This window comes from Lethenteron reissneri, chromosome 25, assembly GCF_015708825.2.
Source record: "Lethenteron reissneri isolate LAM-NWPU_2019-01 chromosome 25, ASM1570882v1, whole genome shotgun sequence".
NCBI lineage: Eukaryota > Metazoa > Chordata > Hyperoartia > Petromyzontiformes > Petromyzontidae > Lethenteron > Lethenteron reissneri.
The window spans coordinates 4624788-4648636 of NC_083803.1; the positions used below are offsets into that span (position 1 = coordinate 4624788).

Here is a 23849-nt window from a genome sequence, read left to right on the forward strand (position 1 = left end):
TGAAATGACGGTTTTCCTCATGCTTCCTATAACTTTGGTGAGCTATGACTAAAATAAAGAGCCCTTGGTGCAAGATATTCCAGCAAGTGCTTTACACTTCAAAGAGTAAAAATTGCAAAATTAATGGCCCTGTCCCTTAACCACATTGAATGAGAATGTCGCTCCCCTGCAGCAAGATTACGGGATGCAGCATAATAGAACACAAATCAAGACCATCATGTGTCAAGACAGCAAATAAAGGAAGAGCACAAACGTTTTACTGTTCAGGTATAATTCATTCCCAGTGCTACAGGTGTCACCACTCAAGCCAAACAATACAGATCACCACCAATGCCTCCAAGTTACCTGTGATCAAAAAACTTGCTCATTAATGAGGAAAAGTTTGAAAAAATTTACAAGCGCACAAATGTTAGTTGCTGCATCAATGTGCAAGGTAACACAATTTTAACAAATACAGCAGTGAGTGAGAAATGCAGGACTGTCAAGGTCTGAAGGGCCTGGTCCCAAAACAAGCAGTGTACTTTATGGTGTTTTTTAAAGTCCCGCAAACAGTATGTTTACAAACACATAGATGGCATTTAGCAACTGATGAATTGCTGAAGTTTATGTATGATATAACTTACAACCGCAAGTGCTATATTTCCTTCTTGGTTAAACAAAAATCTATTTTGCTGCATGAATACAAATGTCTGCAAATGCAAGCTTGGACATAATAAGATCTTGAAGCATTAAAGTCACGTAAGGCAAGAACCACCCACTTCAAGACTTGGCTTTATATAGACTGGCAAAATATTGACAAAGAGAAACTGTACAGGATTAAAATTTAACTTTAAAACTAAAAGGCATTTTTCATTTACAACTTAAGGGATTACGTGTTAATTTACTTCCGAAATTTCCTTGTGCGTTTAAAACATTTTGACTAAAATGTAGCAGCATAATAGCAAAATGTCCACATCTCTGTAGCCAGTATTATTTAGGCACACTGCAAATGCAGCCACGATTGAAATCACAACGTTGACATCGTATTAACATCACTGTACAGCAACAAATGCAAAAACCCAAGCGTTAAACTCCTCAATGCTCTGTCAACACCTGTAAATGTGAAGACGTGCAGTCGCATGCATTGCTGGCCAACCCGACCACCATTCGCTGCACCGTGGCTGCACCGCGTGTCCCAGCTACAACCAGCTGCACGCATCTGCACGGAGCAGCTTGCAGCGCCACCTCCTCAGAACAGACGGATCATCGACTCCCTCGCCTTCCCCACGCCGATCCATTTAACTGCACAACACAACATCACAAACAGCAATCAGCACACCGCGATGTCAGCACACCGCGATGTCAGCCTACTGCCATTACGTAGCACGTGCATCACAAATTTAATTTCTCATTCAGTGACGGTGGAGATCTAACGGTGAGGTCATGTTTGCAGTGACTTCCAGCCCACGTTGTGGAAATCCATTTTGCATTCAGATTAATCTTTTTTAACCTTACACAATGTACAGTGAACCTGGTTTGAAATTGCCTTATGTGAATAACGGCACAGGGATTTTTAACTACCAGTTTAATGTACGTTAAACAATCATCATTGTGCGTACATACCACATGAGCAGCCTCATGTGGCATTCAGTTCCCCTTGTACACCACTCACTGACCACACATGCCAATTACCGCACAAGTGGAAAAGAAAATCGTTACGTGGTTAAATTAAGCCTGTAATACGAGCAATAAATGCAATGCTAATCGTTTGCGGGTAAAATGTGGCCTAAGACAACAATGCCAGAGGGACGATGCAGTAGCGGGCGGAGGGCTCACTGGGCACGCTGAGCTGGTTCTCGATGAATCGCACGTAGCTCTGGGCGGCCGCCGGGAGCTCCTCGAAGGTGCGTGCGTCCGCTGTAGACGTGTTCCAGCCCGGCAGCGTCTTGTACTCCACCTCCACCTTGTTTAACACCTCCTGGTTGGCTGCTCGGACACGACCGTGTTTGCAATGAGTCAAGAGCTCGTACTGCACTCGAAGAGGGCAGTGGTCAGAATCTGTGATATTTTTGTCCAACAGGCAGTGTCAGCGGCAGAATTTACTTACCAGGGAAATAAGGAATGGGTTTATCGTCAATTTTGTATGAGATGCCGACTTTAATTTCGCTGAAAACATCCAGGATATCCAGCTTGGTCAGAGCCAGCCTGGTAGGAAAGAGTAGTGCAGGCAATGCGAGTGTTACACACCACCTCAAGCCCATCGGCTGAAAGAAATATTAAACATAATTTCACGTGAAATGACACAATTACAAAGGTTAATAGGCAGCTAAGGATTGCTTTCTAGCTCAAGAGGCATAACTAATTCATGAATCACCTTGTATTGCATAAACAATAAACAAAAAAATATTCAATCTCAAATTTAATTCAGCCTCATAACTTCAACTATTGATTGATTTCCGTCTGCCCATCTTTTCTCAGCCCCGCCCTCCACCGCCCCCCCCCCCATTCCATAGACTTTGGCTTGGCTGCTGCTGCATGGTAGCATTGCTCGCAGACAGCACGAGCGAGGCCTCGGGTCACGCTCGGGTGCATCCCTTACGCGGTAAAGCCGTTGATCATGTGGGCATAGCGCAGGAGCACCAGGTCCAGCCAGCCGCAGCGTCGCTTTCTACCCGTTGTCACGCCAACCTCCCGGCCGCGCGTCTGCAGCAACTCGCCCACGTCCTGCGAGCCCAGCACAAACAAAAACAATGAAAAGCAGCAACCCAACCTTGACTTCAAGTCCCTTCCTTTCATAATGAAGGAAACTTACATCAGCAACTTCTCCATGTAAAAAATTATTGACTTTGTGTTGCGAGGGCGGCCGGATGGTTCAGCGCAGCTGGTGTTACATCAGATCACTGAACCTTTCCAATGTATTTGTGTAAAACGTATAGCTGAAGGGTACACGTATGCTTAGTCTTGCATGCATATGCTACATTTACATTACGATGAAAATGTCTTTACTTTTTTATGTGCCGAGGTTGTTCTTGCAAGGGTATCTTTTTCTGCGCCGAGAAATATTGGACTGCACATTCTTTGCATCCATACGAGGTTGCCCCTTTAAGGGACTATTGCCTCATTGGGCTTTCACTTATAAAGCTATGCATGTAATGCGTTCACATGCTTAAACTCTTGTAAATATATACATTTTAAAGGCATTTCGTTTAATGAACCCAGTGTCCCGTTGTGACTCAAAAACAACCAGATGCACACGACGCGGGGAGGAGGCAGGAGACGGGAGCGGCGTTGCCAAAATGAGTGGGAAGCGCTTACATTTGTCTGCTCGGTGGGGAATGCGCCAACGCCGACGCGGGTGGTGTAAGCCTTCACCACGCCGTAGACCTCGCCCACGTTCTGGGGCGGCACGCCGAGCCCCGTGAGCACGCCGCCTACCGTGCAGTTGGATGATGTCACGAAGGGGTACGTGCCTGTAACGTCCGTGGGAATGGAACACAGGGTTGAACAAGGAAAACGCTTTTCTTTCTTATTTCACCACTGAAACCGCATACCTCAAAATAAGTTGTAGGTTTGTCAAAAAAAATTGTACTGACTACATCATTTCGAAGCGAGGCTAATAAGGGTTGGACTGGGCAACCGTAACATTGCATGATTAGACCATCCTGGAGTTAAGACGTTACACACCATGCACCACTTAAATCAGCTGCCAGCAGACTGAAGCTAAGTTGAACCAAGTGCGAAGCAGTGCAATTTCTGGGCTAGCTAACCCGGTTTCCCAGTGGCCTAGTTTTACCCTGATGGTACTTACAGCGCTTGTGCTTAACGCCAATAATTGTCTAAATATAATGAGACTCAGGTTTTTGTTGACAATTCAGAGGCAACCAACATTGTGGTACAAAAGTAGTATATAAACATCACTGGAATTCGGCATAGCCGTTGACAGTGGTGTAAATAAACTTGTGTATAAATACCCTGCCGATGATTGTCAAAATGAACACGCACAGCCATCATTGTTTTTTTCATCATCAACATCTCAAGAATGTCCACCAGACTTTAGATATTGATGATACTCTTTCATGAAGTCATGCAACTGGATGAAATAAGATTGCTGTCCGACACAGTTGTATATTACATTATAAAAAGCTTTGAGAGTTGGTTATTTTATTTTTTTAAACGTATACTAAAGTTTAAATGCACGAAGGCATCATAACCTATGTGAACATGTTGATAAGTGTGTGTAATACATTTTAAGTTCTTTTAAATTGTTTCGTATCCGTGGCTCGCATTTAAGTAAAGCGATGCATGCAGGCCTCTAATAATGCACTGTGCTGTTAAGCGAGCATTGTTTGGCCCATATTGTCTGGAGAAAAACTTTATAATGCAGCCATCTTTACCGGCATCATTAAGCTACGTGGTCCTTTATGAAAATCTCCGGTTGGTTTCACATTCAAGAGAACCCACGACACCCATACAATTCCTAATTCCTAACAGCCTGCTAGAGCACATGCATATAAACAGTCCGTCGAAGGGAGGTGTGATGCAAATGCCATTGTAAAATGGCCCTTAATGTTCACTCCAAGTGGTAATTTTCTGTTTCATGTACCGCAGAACTTTCTAACTTGCTGTTGTGGAAATCTCTTCAAGTTTTGTTCGCTAAAGGGTGCCTGCTGCTCTGACCAGCTCATAAATTGTTTTCACTTATACATAGCTACTAGCTTACATTTATCTGAACAAAAATTCCTGAACTTTAATTCCCTTTGTCCAAAGGTCTTAAGGGCAATGTGAAAACAGTGCATCTCTCTTTATCTGCAGTTAACAGTGTTGCATAATGCTTAAATATACCGCAATGGGTTTTTTTATTTGATGGCCTAATGCCTTTTAAAAGTTCATGGCTTGTTTTGGCCAGATGTGGATGTTCCAGCAGGGACCAGAATCCGAGTGAAACCCTAGAAGCTGGAAGGTCAGAACCATGTTCCCTGCCAATCAGTCGTGTGCCCTCCTAATCCACTCCCACGGACACTTGGCCTAATGTTAGCACACCATCGTGCAAAACAACGCCTCGCTGCTGCTACTGCAGCAGCCCTTGACCGATTCACAACGCTTCGCCGCTCAAGCATAAGGTTACAGCAGTGGCTAGGATTGCATCCCACCGAGAACTGCCCTGCTAAAACATTTAATCTTCTGAGCTTCAGCCCACCACAGCACTCCCTGCAGTTTCCTGGCTGTAACACAGACTCATAGGCGCTCAGCAGCTGCTGAGACAGTGACAGCTCAAACAGGAGTGTGGTGATTTACAACGCTGCCAGTAAAATGTCATGACTGTACAGAACAAGAAACCGCCTTCTAATGTGCTCTCTTACGTACGTGTGCCTCACTTTCATCACTAACCTGGGAAAACTGAGATGCACACCAGTAAGGTGCAAATATATCGCAAGCTGGAATTCTGAACATCAAGAAGCATTTTTTCCCTGTCTCCGAAGAATGAAAGAACCCAAAAATAAATGTACAATAGAAAAATATAGCATTTTAAACTACAGCAAAACACTCTGAAATTAATACTGAACCTGTGACATAATGTGCAATAGACTAAGTCATAATTTAAACATATAGACCAGAGAGCGGAGCCATTACTTCTGAGAACCTGGGTTCGAATCCAGGCATCCCATTGTGACTAGACCATTTCTTAAGTAGTAGGTGGATGGTCTCCTCATGAACCAGATCGTAAAGGTGGCACGGTGGTATCCGCTTTGGTGGACCATTATCCAAGACAGAGAGCTCACTGCTCTATGCGGGATCCGAATGGATCCTTTGCCTCATGACATTACACCAATAGCGCTATTGGGATAAACTTTAGGGGAAAAAATATGCAATCTATTTAACCTGGTTAATAAATACTGCAGTATTTATGGAAATGTTTTTGTAAGCTGTCGAGATGCAGCTGAAGAGCTATGGAGGGGAATTCCGCCTCCGAAGTCCCATTCCCATACCAAAGTCAATGTCGAGAAGGGCAGCATTGGCGCCCTCCACCAGGATCTTCTTGGGCTCTCCGTGCAGTGCTTCATACATAAAGTACACCCCATCTTTCACCATGGGCCGGATGCGGTCCGCATACACCTGTGCATGGAAACAATTAGCAACTGGGCCGGTAATATTTATAGCCATTTTTTGTTTGAAACATGTGTTTAAGAGTATTTGTCTGCAATAAATGTCCACGTGATAAGCCACTTCATTGGGCAACCATTTGAGGCCAGTGGCTTCTGAAAACGAGCTATATAGCTCAGTGGGCCTTACCTGGGGGAAAAAAAACCCTTTAGTTTTATAGTCTATCCCCACTGATGTGCTAGGCACTGTCTATGCTGCGTAGGCCAAACTGGTCAGTGCGAGTTGAATGCAGGGACCACATACATGGGAGCATATAAGTACAGTACGACAATGTATTGTTCTGCTCTGCTATCCACCACATAGCCTCACAGCCTATTATATCTGTTTTAGCCATGGTGGTCACCCATCCAAACATTATCCAAGCTGAGCTTCTGAGATCAGATGAGATCAGGCACATTGCAGGAAATTTGGACAGCCGGGATAACAAAAATGAGGGCTTAAAATGGCGTGCTTCAATTGTGAAGTGTTCTTTTCATAAGGAATACAATTTGCATCATGGCTTAGCCTTTTATATCGGCTCACCGTTCCCGCACATCACTGAATTTGCTCTTATACAAGAGAATATCCACATCATCTTCTGCCATAATGAGCCTTTTGTGCAACAGCAAATTTTCATTTTGAAGGACATTTTTGTGCCAACCACATGCAAATGTATTAACAGTGAGGTTAAAAATACTGCTTCACCATGATTTTGAATTCCACAATAATCCCCAAACAATGAATTATTGGAAAACTGCTAGGCACACCTTGAGCTTCTTCAGCTGGTCCTCTGTGTCTATTTGCAGAGAAGGGTACATTGTCTGGTAGTGCCGTGCCAGGCCCTTAAACCTACACAGCAAATACATAATTAATAGGAACAGCGAAGCACAAAGCAATCAGAGAAAACTGTAAACTTATTTAATTTGACCACTTTAAAATATAGTTTCAAGAAATTAGCCGTTGAACAAAACACAATGGAATCGAAAAACTTGATTCGCACATCAGGGCCATTTTTCCACCACAATCGCGCAGTCTTAGCATTGTGGGACGGGCCGTTAATGAAGAACTCACCGTTCAGAAAAATAAGTAAAATCTGCCAGAAGATCACAGATGCGAAGGCCGCTGCGGGAAGCCTTGGCCGAGTACACTGGCCCGATGCCTTTTTTGGTGGTGCCCAGGCTGAGAGCGGGGAGCCAAAGCTGGCATTAATTTACAGCACCACAAGCACAGGCACACAACAGGCTATAATGATCACAGCAGAGCCACACATTTCATCAACCGCAACCACTCTAAAATGTAGCCAAGTACAAGCTCATAACGAAACGTAGAGTTACCACTTTTTTTTTGCTAGATATGATAATGGCTTGATAAAATTATTTTGAGAAACGGTGTGCACACTCACTTTTGAAACTTACTTTTTCAACACAATGGTATCAATGAGTGTAGTTATTTCCATTAGCCTCAGATTAGTGTGGTACTACTTATAAAAAACATTTAATTAAACGATTTCACTCCTGTTTAAAGAATATAATTGTAATGAACTCACGCCACCTAGTGGAAAATATATGTAGAGCCGTCTGATTCATGAAACTGAACTGCACATAAGTCAGAATGCTGCTATATGGGCAATTGAGTGCACGATACAAAGAATTATGACAGATAATTTTGACTGTTATTCTCATTATGCAAGATCCTTTTAGTGAAATTGTCCCGATGCACAAATCAGCCGTAAAAAAAGTCTGCTAGTGCGCCGATCCCATAAGTGAAATGTTTACAACATACGGTGCGCGAAAAAAGTTCAAACATACGGGCCAAATTGCTCCATATTACAAATTCTTACAGGCTAGAAAGCAATAACCATGTTAATAAAGAAATTCACAATCATCAATAACACTGCCTTAAAGAGGAAAAATATACAATAGCTGATGTTTTAGGAAATGGCCCTATTTCATCGCACACAAACTGCATTGCCGGAAACGTTGCTTATTACATTATTTGGGTCTTTTGGTAAAGCCACGTAGATAGAATATGAATTCCTGCAGTCACGAAAGCTTTAAGTTGCTTATTATGTTTCACAAAAAAAATTCCTTTTAAGGCAGTGTGATTGACTTGTTATTTGTGATTATGCACCACTGCCAAATTACGTTGTCTTAACCTAATCAGTATTGCAGATAGTTTTTAAAAATATATTTATGCAAATAATAGCTGTGGCTACTATTTCATGAAGCGTAGGAAACAATATTTCAGCAGCTGATGATTACGTGCTTTGCGTCAGTGAATATGCAAAAATAAAATTGGATCTTTTTTTTCTGTTTTCAAACCAAACATTGCACGACTTTGTTCGCAAAGTTCCTCTCCCACCAAATCTCACTTTTTTCCAGCCTCCGATTGGCGTTGTACTTCCTGTAGGCCATCCACATCCTGGTGAAAATCAAACACTGTCAAAACAAGAAGGAACAGTGCAAGGCGTCACATTCATGGTTATCTAATAGCTTTTAAAAATGCATAGAGGTGTGCATTGCATGTACTAAACCTTTATCCGGAGCACAAGTTAAATATAAATTAATGTGTTGCCATTTTGTCATTTAGACCACCAACTAAAAAGACTTGAGAAAACATGGCCATCTAAACAGACGGGTTTCGTCCTCATTGGGACTCATCAGTACAGTACTAGCATAAATGTTCGCTGCTGCCATATATGTCTCTGGGAAAGCCGAAAAATGGAAGGACCATATTAGCACTTGCAATACATAGAAATCTGTAAATGATGAGATAACTCATAACCATAGAAAAATTAATGCAAGCGGGAGACTTGTTGAAATGGGTTTTCTCGTCATTTAAAGATCTGAATGTGACGTTTCTTGGAAAAGTATTCACGTCAATCTGCAGGTCATCGTTATCGTGACCGCTGCGAAAGTTGCAATGCAATGAAATGTGCAACTACAGGATATGCATATATAAATATCCCTACTTACCAATGTGGGCCCTGTCCGAAATGACAAGCCTTTTATCCCAGTCTTTGAGACCTGATCAGAGAGAAAGTAAGAGCACAAAACAATTATGAGAGCAATATTCAGTGATATTCACTTCATTCTGGTGAATACCCGTCAATGCTTGAACTTTACCTTTTTTCTCATTTTTCTCTGCCTCTTCAAACAAGCCAGGGAGATGGATGACAACACCATTTCCTGAACAAATGGAAAATAAAAAAGCTGTTTGATAGCGTCACACACTTTGCTTTCCTTTCACAAAAAAAGCTTTAAAACAAATGCAAGGGGCAGTTGGCATCCACAGAGAAGAATGTCATAACATCCACAAGACACCTCATATAGATGAAAGTGGAGAATGATTATGACATGTGAAACTGTGGCAATAAAGCATCCAAAGGTCAATAATTTTCAGTGTCAGGAGATAACTCGTTACTGCAAGCAGATTGGCCAGTCCCTCTTAATTTTCCTGCCACTCCCCTCCTGACAGCTGGTAATTCTACACCATATCAAGTGCAAAGGCTGGTTGTGTTTCAAAATATAAAATACACGTGATACAATTCTTTGGCAGCCAAGGCATGGCAGACACATGCTACTACAGCAATAATGGCTTTGAAAATCTACTTTTCCAAAACAAACCATAATATACATGCTTTTCCATTGTATCGCACTTGTCGACATAGTTTGTATATACTGAATGCACACAAAGACCAATGCTAATATGTTTAAAAGGCCACAATTAGCGCATAGGGTTATTTCATATTCCTCCTGGATTTGTTGTCAAAGCAAGCATTGGGTCGGGCTCACCTCCATGGCAAGTGCTGAGCCATTGGTGGAAATTACACATTTATATGGCAGTTGTTAGTCTACAAAGGATGACCATTATTTATTGTTAGATACATTTCACATGATAATTTACTATACTGCCCATTTTGTTGTCAATATGCTCGAGTAGAAGCAGTAACCAAGAAAATCATGTTGCCATGCCGTTTGTTTGGTTACCATGCTCTCCACCACACAGGACTGTACTTCCTTTAAAGTAAATAACACACTTGTTCCAGAGGCAATGACTTTGCAAAATACACATTTCTTTGGGGGGGGGGGTCTATTGGTCATGCTAATGGAATCCTTTATATTAAGTTTACTTAACTTTAACAAAATATGTACTGTGCTGAGCCCCCACCTATGTAGGAGGTGGCATTCCTGTTGATGATGCCACTGGGCAACAAGTGGAAGTCGTACTCCACCGAGTCCACGACGACTGTGTGCCCCGCATTGTTTCCTCCCTGCAGGCAGCACAGTGAGGTTTGGGTCCGGTCACATATAAATCTCTCACAAGTTCAAATACAGCAGCAGTGTGGCACCGCGTAACAGTTGATTATAGTATACAGTACTGTATGTCCACGTTTATGGTCGACAAAAGCACTCGGATTGTTTACAAATGTATAATTAAAAAAATATATAGCATTTTACATGTTTCTATTGGCCCGAAAACATTTACTACTATAATGAGCCAATAATGTCTGTGTGTCCCATGCGTGACGTCACTCCACGTCGGCCAGCCCCCCTCATTAATAATCATGAACAGGTGACGTCCTCCACATGGATCCCCCCCCTCATTAATAATCATGAGCGGGTGATGTCACTCCACATGTAGTACCCCCCTCATTAATAATCATGAGCGGGTGATGTCACTCCACATGTAGTACCCCCCTCATTAATAATCATGAGCGGGTGATGTCACTCCACATCGAACAGCCCCCCTCATTAATATTCATGAAGAGGTGACGTCTTCCAAATGGACACCCCACCATTAATATTAATTAGCGGGTGACGTCACTCCACATGGAGGAGCAAGGCGCCTCCTCCCCCCTACTCAGAGTCAACTTACAACCCTCACGACAAAGGCAGAACCCTCACGTCACGTGATCTCCGTAACGCTATTGAGACATAGAAGTAAAAAGGACATCATGATGAACAAGGGATTATAACCTTTAAATGAAATAAGTCCGTGTGACCGCGGCCTTACAAATTGCACACGAATTGATAAAATAAATATCACGTCGCGGTCTGTTTTTCGCTTGCAAGTTTCATATTTACGGCCAAAAGGCTAGTTTGTATATATTTGCACACATTTACGGTCAGCCAGGGATAGAAATCATTGTAAATATGGAAACCTGCCGATTAGCACGTTTGGCTATGTATGGTTCGAAAGACGTTCAACATACATATATGCCAGACTGCTTTCATATGGACACTTTATATAATTCTATTAAGACAATTATTTAGAAACCATGAACGTAAATGTTTTTAGAAATTATATTTAAAAACATATATGGAGCTATTTTCGTTTTATAGTGCATTATTTAACATTGTTTATTGTTTGGATAGATGTTGTGTGTTTAATTTATGCATTTGCTACTGTTTGTACCTGAATAAATCTGAGTCTTCTTTGAAAAAGTATTGATCTTAATGGGCTCTTTATAACATGCTCAGCCATGCTCTAGCCACTTGTTGATGGAAGTCTCAACTCGTCATCACTGTCTCTTGTGATCTTAAGAATCCATCAATCTAGCTTCTGCATGAGCTGATCTCACTCCATCTCTGCTGTGGTCATCCACCTGACACCAGTCTCGACCCAACGGTTAGCATGGTTGGCTCAGTAAGGTGCGAAAGAAGTTTAAAATGCATACATGTTCTAGTGATGTGCCTTGCCCAAGCCCACTTACGTTTAATAGGATGTCTCTAATTTGCATTTGTGCTCTCGTTTAAAGTGTCCGTCTGTCTCAGTGTAATGTGAAGCATGTATCTCTCTACGTTAATTTGAGCAGCATTCGGCGATTGTTTATTTTTCTATCAGTGTCAATGTTTCAGACCCATATGTCAGAGTAGGTGATATGCACCTGTTGAAAATCTTCTTACAGTGTTCTCTGCAACTAATGTTCAAGTCTTGAGCAGCAAGAACAAGTTGTAGCTGATTGAACCGTAATGATTTAGTTAGCAACACATTTACAAAGGCTAGGATGTTTTTACAACACTGCTTTAAAACACATGTGTAAAAGCACTATTTTTAATTCTTAGAATGGGACCTAAACGTTTTCTAAACCCACCCAGGGGTTTAAGCACAACAATAGAATATATGTAAAGTGCACTTTCGCGTTTGTAAAACGTGTGAAGATAAGCCGTGATTTTTAGTTAGTAAAAAAACAGCTACATTTTATAACTGTCATTGCTTCAAAGGTTATTTCCAACAAGAGGCAAGGCTGTTTAAGCCTCGTGACTCGTATTTGCAGCAATGGTTTTAGCAACAACCTAAAAATACCACGTAAATATGAAACTCCTTATGGGAAGCAACTCAAGCAATTCCATAAAAAGTGTTGTCTTTTACAAATGCACGAACATACACAACCATTTTGCCCGTTTCAACTGGAAGCAATGCCTGTCAGCATGTCGTACGCATCTGGAGGCAATAGCATGATGGCACCTGAGAAAGGTACTTTATGTAGTCGTTTATGGGTGTTATCAGCCATTCAAAGTTGCAAGAGCTCGCCAACTTGGTCAGCAGTGATTGGACACTGGTCCAAAGGGCGCGTGGTGCAACCTAATATCTTGGTCCTTGCGGTTTGTTCACACACGGCCACGACTTTGGCCTTTTCAGATTTAGGATTCTTAAGAGTATCAGGTGGCGTTAAAATAAAGCCCACGCCCGATCAGACTGGCTCTCACTTGTTTTTTTTCTACCAGAGTTCAGCCACATTTAAATGACTGGTTTCCTGCCATGACTGAAATACAGAAAATGGGCGAGTTATGACCAAACTTCATGAGTATGACTCTTCTGAAAAACGATTATTTAGATTCTACAAAATTTATCGGAATACGATGTAACTATTTCCATTGTTCTAAGTATACAATGAGGGAAAAAATACATGTTTCACGGCACTTGAATTTAACGCGTGACATTTAACGTGGCTTGGCATTTAATGGGAAGCATATGCTTGTGTGTCAGGACAAAACGTCAATGCGCTCTCGGCTGTCGCATGACCAAAGTGTTTCATAAAACGTGGCAGGGTTGCAAATAATCTATCCACCACACCTTGTACCTACGACTGCGTTGCAGTGAATCTGGATGTATTACTGTAATAACCAAGGGAACACATACTACACATGCAGCGTTTGATTAACCCCGTCCAAATTCAATGCAACTCAAAACGGTGTTTGCGGACACTCCACCCGAGTATGACGCAGTAAAAGTCAACGCTTTACTGCAGTTTTATGGCGTAACTCTTTCACGTATACCATTTCGAGAACATACATTTTACATGCATGTGCTTATTACAGTTTCCTGCAATAATACACTTAATGTAAAACTGTAGAGCAAAATATCTTCGGGTTAGCTAATCATAAACCCAACGGAGTAAGCATCGCGATAAACGCGCAAAGATATTAACGTTTGCGGTTAAGGTGATGGCCTATGCGTAGAACCATGAAGGTTATCGGGTGATGGTAAAGTAAATGGTTCACCCGTGATAAACGTACATAGGCCTTCATGTTAACCGGTTACACCGCCCACGGAGAGAATGTTCTAGAAAACGTGCTTAAACCGTAGTAAGGCGTAGGACATTAACCACGACAACCTTGCACGGCTTCTTAACACATACTCGCGAATCGCACGGTTACCCGGTGCTAACCCCCCCCCCCCCCCCACGGGCAGGGAGGTAATGTTGTTAACCCGGGCAGGTGATGAGAGATAACCTCGCCACTGTATGGTGTGAAGGGGGCCTTGTGGCGGCGGTGCTGGAGGTCACACCGACCCCCAACGCCGGTGAACTTCGCTCTCGGAGGCTCCTAAAAATAAACCCCGAACGAACCCAGGACGGATTTGGGGCCCCTACAACGGAGCACACAGCCCTGCCGAGAGGAATCGGTGCCGACGAGAGAGGGGAGAGAGACGGGACCGAGAAGACGACGACGACGAGGAGGCGGCGGCGGCGTTAATCGAGGGCCCTCGGGCGCGGCCTAGGCTACGGGGGAGCGTGAATCGCGCGAATCTTTTAATAAAAAAACCAGCGGGCAAAAACAAGCAACTCGGCAAACTGCATCGCACTCAACGCACACAATCTAAAGGTCGAGACAAATTAACAAAAAAACAACAAAAATCCCCGCGCTCGCGAGACGTCACGCGCCGATGAACGCCGAATCGCGGCCGCCTCAAATGTTGGCAGTGAACCCAAACCAAGTCACCGCTCTCGCCCCCCTCGGTAAGTTAGTTCGTAGGCATTTAAAGTGTCTAGCTTTGGCCGAGGTGACGACAGAGAGAGAACACAAATACAACTCACTTGACAGCGGCACACGAGGTCGGCCGTCGTGGCCAGCATGTCCACCACTTTGCCCTTGCCCTCATCGCCCCACTGCGCGCCCAGCACCACCGTGATCTTGTTGCCCAGGCTGGGACGGGGCCGCTTGGACGCCGGAGAGTCGGTGGCCTGTTCGCCGTTAAGACGATTTTCCGCGGTTGACGCCATCGCTGAGGTAAAAATGCGCGCTTCAAGTCGTCGTCGTCGTGGTCGTCACCTCCCGTGTCCTGTTCCTTCCTCCCACCGCACCGGCGTCGTGCTGCTATTTTGGCGCCAACGTGGGTCGATGGTGCCCCCTACGTCATCGCGCAACCGCGCTACGTCACCGCGCAACGGCGAGACGTCACCGCGCAACGGTATTACGTCATCGCGCAACGGCGCTACGTCACCGCGCAACGGGGACGTGGGGCGGTGGCGTGACGTCAACGCGTCGCGTTGGGTTACGTCACGACGTAGAAGGGGCGCATCGGGGCTGCTCATTTGCTGGAGTTACGGTGGGGTGGGGGTGGGGCGGGGGTGGGGCGGGGGCGGGGGCGGGGGTGGGGCGGGGGTGGGGCGGGGGTGGGGGTGGGGTGGGGGTGGGGTGGGGGTGGGGTGGGGGTAGGGGTGGGGGTGGGGGTAGGGTGGGGGTGGGGTGAGGGTGGGGTGGGTGGGGGTGGGGTGGGGGTGGGGTGGGGTGGGGTGGGGGTGGGGGTGGGGGTGGGGGTGGGGTGGGGTGGGGTGGGGGTAGGGGTGGGGTGGGGGTGGGGTGAGGGTGGGCTGGGGTGGGGCGGGGGTGGGGCGGGGGGTGGGGCGGGGGTGGGGCGGGGGCGGGGGTGGGGGTGGGGGTGGGGTGGGGGTGGGGTGGGGGTGGGAGTGGGGTGGGAGTGGGGTGAGGGTGGGGTGGGGGGTGAATCAGAATCTGAAAAAAATTCCTGGAGGAATCCGACTATCTGTAAAGCTCTTTTTTCACGCATGTCAGTTGAGACTGGGCCCACCCCGTAATATAAGTGCATACCTGTCAACCCCTTATTACAGACAAATTCAGACCTTATTGGTCACGCCTTGCCCTTAAAAATCTCAACGTTAATCCTACAAAATCCTATCACAAGGGAGAAACACAAACAAATATAACTCGTTTTTTGCTGCCCGTATTGAATCGGCTGTACGCCGTACGGACCTGAAAACTCAATTTCCCTGTACAAGAATACGGGTAACCGGTGTGGGTTGACAGGTTAGTGTAAATGTGGAATTTATACCACTGCATGGTGATGCCAAACAAAGCAAACGAACAGTGATGCAAGTTCCTACAAGAATAAAGCACGCAAGTTGTGAATTGAATACAGAAAACATTTAAAACACCAAAAATGTTCATGATTAATTCTGCGGGGTTTATCAAACTTCGGCCAAACAAGAGATACAAATTGCCCACCACTTTTCAGTTTATTTCTCTCCTGTGCTTTTCATCCCACACATGCGCTTTGATAAAGTGTGCCCTCTGCTACAAGCTGGACAAAGACCCTGCGCCATCGACACATCTCAGCAGCCTCTCACGTGCATTACACTGGTCAACACACTTTTTTTGGTATTAAGGTATTCAAACGGGTTTAAGGTAATTTTGGGGTGCTGATTCCAAATCTGGCATCAGTTTTTGTTCTATCACATCAGGTTTTTGAGATATCAAATATTGCATTTTTCAATAGAAACTGCAGAAGGAAAATATTAAATAAATGTGGATATCTACATAAAATGATATTATAAACACACTATCCTAAAAATACAGCACCATATTTTAACATTAAAGCAGTCACTGACTCGCAACAACTTGCAATCATAAGTGACAGAGTTAATTTCGAGTAAAATCAATGAAAATGGGGCATGATAGAGCAAATCTGAGATCAGATTTGGAATCAGCACCCTGCAGTTAGTCTAAAACAGCTGCAAAATTCCAGGCCAGAAAAAAAACTTTTTTTTGTTGACCAGTGTTATGTAATGTTTCAATTATAGCCTCTGAATGGTGATGGTGAGCATTAAGAAACAAGTTAAATATACATTTGTCAGATTCACCTGCAGAAAACATGTACACCACACTGTACTTGTATATTTTGTCCGAACACAAACATAATTTACCTCTCTCCAAACACGCTGGATCACAAAGTTCCGGACAATATTGTGTCACCTGAGGTTGTAGACGACAAGAGTCGCCCATACACATTCCACTTATATAGACTCGGTTGATGTGCATGCTGAGTCGGCTATTAATGTATTACAGATACTCTTGGAACAGCAGTGATCGAGACGTTTATATTTCTTTCAATGCAGCAAACAAGAGGACAGTAGTCTTGACTATAATAGTTTGTAAATGAATAGACAAGAGGTCTGTTTCACTACCAAAAAAACCCACAAAATAAATAGACATTCACATCAAAGATCCATCAGCAAATGAGCCTTCAGGACCAGGATCATGTGTTTCAACAGGCAAACCCTGAGCAGGTTTTGTCTTGTGTAGGTCTCAACAGTTCTTTGAGGACGATGCTTGCCTGTACTGTAGAAAAACCGGTTTAAAAGGCCACTCCACTCCACTGTAGCGATGTGACCCAGGTCACACCTGGTCGTGCTTTGCTGTGGAACCAACGTAACAGGTATTTTCACATTTTGGTCGTGAAATGAACCCCTGTCCGATAGTCCACGCATTGTTTGCCCACAAAACTACCAGATCAGCGCAGAATACATGATGTATTGCTGTGTACTGTCATTTTACATAGGTGACTGTAAACTTACGTAATAGTTTTTTTTTATATTTGTATGACAATTATCAATAAGCTATTTATACTGTACAGTATTTTGCAACTCAGCACCTCTCTCTGTAAGCTCTCACCTTGTTACAAAATATATGTCATCTTCAGCCATGTTATACTGGTAGGAACCCACTGGTTACACCAGCCCATAGGGGATTATTGTGTCCGTCCGTCGTGCAGGGAGGGGCTGGGTGGGGAGGGAGGGGCTGGGTTGAGAGGGGAGGGTGAGGTGGGGCTGGGTGGGGAGGGTGGGAGGGGAGGGTGGGGAGGGTGGGGAGGGTGGGGATGGGTGGGGAGGGGCTGGTCACCCCGTGGTGCCCTTATAAAACTCAACGTTTAACCTACTCACGCCGGCTTGTGCCCGCCCTCACAGTCGGGCATATTTGCGGAACACACCACGCCGCCGTTGGCCCTGGCCATTGACCGAGCAACCCAACGTTCCTACCAGCTCCCTCCGCAGGAATGTGTTAGTTAGTGACGGATGATCATGATCACGCGATGTAACATTCTATCTCGCTCCCGAAGATCAGCTAATTTCAATGCTCCATCTCCATCGAGTTATCTCCATCCTGCCCATTTCCACTTTTCTTAACAGCCAGTATAGCGTACATGCTCTCTGACCACGTGTTCCTCTTCCGATCTCAGTATAGTCTAGGGTTATTAAACGATAGCAGGTAAATCGGTAATTGTTTTCAGAATCAATTCATCATTCTGAAAGTCAGGAACCAGAAGTCGTTCCCAGGCGAATGTTAGGAATCAATGCACTGTTTGGCACGTGCTAACGTACAGACACGACTGGGTTGCACGTTCGAATCTCAGTTAAAAGCTGCAGCCCTGCAATGTTTTACTCGTACAACTGCTTGCCGAATGGTCTGGACGAGAGGGAGCGCTATAAGTGATTTGATCTACAATTGACTAAGAACGTCAGGTCAGCATGGAAGAGAAGAAGCGGGAGTTAGCCCACACATTACTCAACCACACTCGACCTTCCGATTAACACACTTTGTACCTATTTAATGTATACTGCTGGACGGACAGAAGTTTTCTTTTTTAAAGTGCCCCATTGTTTCCACTAAATTTCCAGCGACCTCTGAACTACAAGTCCGTAAGTGATAACTCTCACACCACGGCAACTCCCTTCGTTTCTTATATTAAGCAACAATGACATGTCAATGACGAGTCATTTATATTTGTGCGGCAAAATAAACAAAACAACACCCGGATTTAATATGTTTTCCAATGCGATAACCACACCTCCGAGTACACGAACCCCTCCAAAACGACCCGCGTCTATCCGGCGTGCGATTTTAAAACGGGGCTGGTGTCACGCATATGGAGACTGTAAATGATAGAACAAATAAGCAGCCCCGGGGCAAGTGATCAGAATTCACATTATTGGGGATTTTGTTGTTGTAATTTCCACATTATTCTCATGAACTTAAGCTTTCGATGGAAATCTCGTTCATTGCAATTGGTGTAGCGGTTTTCGAGTTCGCGGACACGTGTGTACAAACGTGAATATAATACTGATTATGCAGATTGGTTATCTCGATTTAACACGTAGGCTTTCGAGACCAATATTATTCATAATAAAGGTTTTTTTGGGTTAGATCGCGTAAGTATAAATGTGTCGTAACCCTCCACCACCCAACACAGCCAATTAGTAAGGGATTTGTCACGTAAACAAAACGCCAAATAGTTAATGTTTCACATCAACCTGCTCGTCTTACCTGGCTGATATGTACGTACCGGTTTTCGCCTTTTCCAGTTGCCGTCAACTCCGACCGACAGCACACAGTGACCAGGGCACGATGAAAGTGGCACGATGAAAGTTCCACGGTGACCATCCAATGGTTATCATCCACGTTGACCAGCGCACGATGATCATTCCACGGTGACCAACGCACAATAATTATTCCACTTTGACCAGCGCACGGTGATCATCCCACGGTGACCAACGCACAATAATTATTCCACTTTGACCAGCGCATCCAACGATGATCATCCCACGATGATCATCCCACGCTGACCAGCCCACGATGATCATCCCACAGTTATAGTCCCGCGGTGCCCAACCCACAATGATAGTCACCGGGTGATGGTCCCACGCTCTAAGAATTCCGGCTACAGCCCCCGCAGTTTTGCGGTAGCCGGTCCAGCCACTTTCGAACTGTGCCGGTCACTGTTCGTCATTCGTTTCGAACTCTTTCACCAGTTCCAGGAGCTGTAGAGTCAAGACGGAAATGTCCAGCAAAGCCTGCGAAGCTTAACCACACAGCGTCTTCGCGAAAGCATGTGCGCTGTAAGAATGGCGCGAATAATCTTAAATATTTATTTATGCAGTTCATGTATGGACTGCGCTATAAGTGCTGGGGCTATGTCATGGCCAGCAGACGGCAGTGTGGCAAAAATAAAAACGAATCCACGGTTCTGCATTGATATGCTCTGCCTTCTCTGCCTTGACCATCGTGGCGAGGTCATGGTCATATAACCCCCACGACCACCCGCACGGTGTGAGGATTTGGTCATCCAGCAGTGGATTGCCAAAAGGGCTGTTGCAATGCACAACGCGCAACACGCCCAATATGTTCAGTCCACGAACAAAAAAAAAATGCATCCATAATATAGGTTTTTTTTGGGTTAGATCGCGTAAATATAAGTGTGTCGTTAATCCTGCCACCACCCGAAACAGCCAATTAGTAAGGTTTGATGCCAATTCGTTACTAGTACAGCACACCGGTGTGTTGGAGAGCTAATCCACAACATTTACATTCTGAATAGTCAGCTTGTTTACGTGGCAACTGTTGTATATATTGGCCTTTTTCCAAAAATTTATATTAAGAATAATTCTGCCAATATTTTTTAAAAATAATAATCAATCGGGGTGTAGCATAGGGCACAAAAAAAATGTGTAACAAAACACCCTCACCCCGCTGCCTCTCACAAGCCATACAAGAAGGCAGCTAGAGATAAGCCATAAAATGTAATAAAACCCCGGTGCAGTGTGGGGGGCTTAAAACACAGACACAAAACAGGGCAAACGAACATTACAACAGTTTTTTTACGGTAAAAGTTTGAAACTTAACGACAAGAATAAATAGACATTATAGACTGCCAGTAACACACTCAAATTAAAAACCAGACTGCAATCTACATTAGTGGCTTTTATGATTACTTATTTTATTTAATCCTTATTCACCTCATATATTGGTTATTGTATCTTTCTATCTACGTGACTTTACCGAAAGAACCAAAGGATATGAATTCCAGTAGCCACGAAAACTTAAGTAAAAACTTAGTTATATCTCCAACCTCAGGATATCAAACTATAACTCGAGAATAAGAAGCACGGATCCCTGGCGACACATACGGAGAACGAGTTAATAAAACCCTCGGAATACCTGTGGTAACAACTATGGTAGATCACAAATCTTGGTTTAACATAAACCAAATAATAATTATGAAGTATTAGACCAAGGGCCATCCAGAAGAAATACAATGCGAAACACATCAATCACACACGACCAAGATAATATGTATTCCATAGAATCAGAGCCTCCCAACCGCCTTTTATTCCAAACCACGACGGACGTACTGTAAACACTGCTCAAAACATACCTTGAGTCACTTAAAGAGTCAACACCGCAAAAAGGGATACATACTAAGGGGTGCAAAATCGTGCTTATTTTTCTCTCAACTCACAACCCATAAGAGTGAACGGAAAACATGGTAACGGGTGGTCACACTTCAAGAGACGGGGCCCCTCTTTGTGAGAGACAAGAAAATGTAACACCTCCAACTGGGAGGGAAGAGGGGGTGGGGGGAGAACGCAGCCTGACAAAAGGAACCCCTCCTCCTTACAGATTAATTATTGCAGAAAGTTGAAAAAGTAGAAAAACACACTTAGGGGCAATTGAAAGCATCTGTTTCCACAGTTGCCGAGATGGCTTGAGAAGGGGGACAGGAACCAGACCTTGATGAGACTTAACAGTTACTTCAATACATTAGAACAGACACACGCGCACGTACACCGGGCTAAAACAAACGAATTCCGTTCCCTTGTGAGGAGTTGAGCCGAGGTAGGAGAATTTCAGATATAAGCAAGAATACAGCCCACACAATTCAGTCTTGCTGCGGCAAGCTCCGGGGGTGGGCCCCGCAATCGACCAAGGATGGCGAGGCTTGCAGAGTAACGATGTGTCACCGAATATGAGTTCGGCGCTGACAGACGAAGCATCGCTAAAAGCTGTATTCTACATTGAGTGCCAGCTCCCACCAGTAGCTGCAGCAAGAGAGAAAGAGAGAGAAACAGTGACGAGCAACGACAAGCAATCAACCAAGCGAGCATCGCACAGGACCAGCAGCAGCAGCAGTGGCTAATGACTACCCACGAGCGTGTGGACTTGGAAGCCGAGTACACTCCTGCAGAGGTCAGGTCTACAAGGACCAACCGTGCCTGGTGCAAGGGAGAGAGCGTGACCGGCGCAACCTAGAAAGAGTGTCAGCATCGGCAACCAGCGAACGAGCTGCGAGCGCAATCGTGCATTGCCAGAGAGTACGGAGCAAGAGAGAGAGAGAGCGCATAACCAGCGCAACCGAGCAAGTTTTGGCACCGGCGACCTGCGGACGAGCTGCGAGGGCAATCGGGCACCTTCAAAGACAAGCGACGTGCCGACTCATCTCATCCAGCAGCAGAGAGGCCTGCAGCTGCCGCCAAGAGAGAGCGAGCGCCGTGTGGATGACATGCCCACACACACACACGACTCATCGTTCAGCAGGGAACCAACGAATTTTTGGTACAAGAAACGCCCCACCTCGGCGTCTGTTTAACGCAAAGAGTTGAGCAAGGAGAAGATACACCAACGCACACATAACGCACATATTGGGACTAATAAGATTACTCCAAAGTTTTCTTTGTGTTTCAAAAAGGGTGGCCATCCTAAGGTGGTGCGTCAACTATTAGCTGATCGTGAAAAGCATTGCTGCTCATTGAGTTACGTGGATACGATCGTTTAGAAGTATTTTAGTCATTCTTGTTGTTAATTGCATAATCTGTACCAATGAATTAATTGATGAAACTAACATTTATAAACAGCTATGTTACGAATCTACACACTCACAGGGAAACTATTGTGTTAAAATCTTTCTTTTGATCACAGAATCTTGCCCGCGAATTTATTGAAGCCTTTTAGCCAGTTGATAAGCATTTGCTCGACAAACAGGCACATTTAGTTAATTGCATAATCTTACCAAATAATTCATTGAGATCTACTTTTGCTTTCGGGACATGTTTCTTTATTACTGTTCGGATGAATATTGTCTCATTAATTTTAAGGACTTTTTCCTGTCGCCGAATATGCTCACCTTACTCTGAGGAATGAGCCAATTGTTCTGTTACCCAGTTTAACAAACGTAATCATTGAGGGTTAAATGTACGGATCAATGAAGAGGACATTTCCAGGAGTACTGTGTTGACATTCCTCGCATATTAGAGTGTTATGTTTTGATGTATATTAAAGTTGCTTAACACAGAAGAGTCTGAGTGGTGCCTTCCTAAGTTCATGCTTAATAGTCTTAATTATAAGAACTGTATCGTGCGGAGAGATCTGAATTTTGAGACCTGACATAAACACACTAAAACATAATCAGTAAAAGCGAGAATCATTGTATTATCCTGATTGATAATACAACCCTAGAAGCAGAGCCTAATTAGCACCATTACATACACTTGCATAACTTCATACAATTACACCTTCATTGTATTATCCCGATCGATGATACACACAAGACAACGAGGCAGAGACTAATTATGACAATTGCATATATTAGCATAATTACATTCACTTGCAGAATTTGATGCAATTGCACCTTCATAATTGGCATAATGTATATTTCGCATATTTTGCATAATTAGCATAATTGTATAATTTAGAATAACTCTGCAACTTATACATTGCAAAATTTTCATTCAATTTTTATTATTTTTAGTTATATTTCAAGACCCAATATATACAACACAACCCTTACTATATGGCCGTGTTGGGTGGTGGCTTCTTTAACGACACAGATATATTTACGCGATCTAACCCCAAAAAAACCCTATATTATGAATGAATATTGGTCTCGAAAGCCTGGCTACGTGTTAAACCAAAACAAGAGATCCATTCTCTCAAAGCCCCCGCCAGATGGCGGCGTGAGAGCGTGGATTGTGGTGCGCGTGTCTGTGGGGCTCTTCCACCACCGCCGGTCCAGCGCTACAAACCCGGCGACCCGAGTTCCATTCCCATCAGTGACGATTATCTGAACCGGTTCTGGGTCTCGCCCTAGGTCGACTCAGCCTTAAACGAGTACCCGGCGCGGTTTTGTAAACATCTCCACGAGAGAGACAAAGGCGGTCAGGCGTGGCGCTGGCCACCCACCCCCTCGTGTGCCGTGCCGGCGTTCATAGGTGCTCGCTAACAGCACTTGCCCCAACAGTCTGTTACAGGCTATACGGGGGATCTTTGTCTTTGTGGGGTCTTCCTCACTCGGCGGTGTCTCTCATCACCACCCCGTCCTGCGCTACATACCCGACGACCCGAGTTCGATTCCCACCCCCTAGGTCGACTCAG

General features: G+C 44.3%; 1 protein-coding gene across 1 annotated transcript; it reads right to left on the reverse strand.

Annotated features, from left to right (window-relative positions):
• Nucleotides 1-235: 235 nt before the first annotated feature.
• On the reverse strand, nucleotides 236-14766 carry LOC133347066 (adenylosuccinate synthetase isozyme 2-like). The gene is made up of 13 exons (XM_061558973.1): nucleotides 14444-14766; nucleotides 10291-10393; nucleotides 9246-9308; nucleotides 9096-9146; nucleotides 8492-8558; nucleotides 7192-7299; nucleotides 6888-6969; nucleotides 5967-6093; nucleotides 3295-3449; nucleotides 2579-2703; nucleotides 2087-2184; nucleotides 1816-1965; nucleotides 236-1281 (listed from the first exon to the last, which is right to left on the reverse strand). Exons 1-13 carry the CDS (start codon nucleotides 14627-14629, stop codon nucleotides 1229-1231), a joined length of 1368 nt encoding a protein of 455 aa, XP_061414957.1. The 5' UTR covers nucleotides 14630-14766; the 3' UTR covers nucleotides 236-1228.
• Between the last annotated feature and the right edge of the window lie 9083 nt (nucleotides 14767-23849).

Excerpts from the sequence above, each read along its gene's own strand:
- LOC133347066 (XM_061558973.1), bottom strand. The coding sequence starts at position 14,629 with ATGGCGTCAACCGCGGAAAATCGTCTTAACGGCGAACAGGCCACCGAC. Across the intron at positions 6,094-6,887 it reads ACCAGCTGAAGAAGCTCAAG|GTGTATGCGGACCGCATCCG; the intron begins GTGTGCCTAGCA and ends TTCCATGCACAG. Across the intron at positions 2,704-3,294 it reads TCCCCACCGAGCAGACAAAT|GACGTGGGCGAGTTGCTGCA; the intron begins GTAAGCGCTTCC and ends CTGGGCTCGCAG.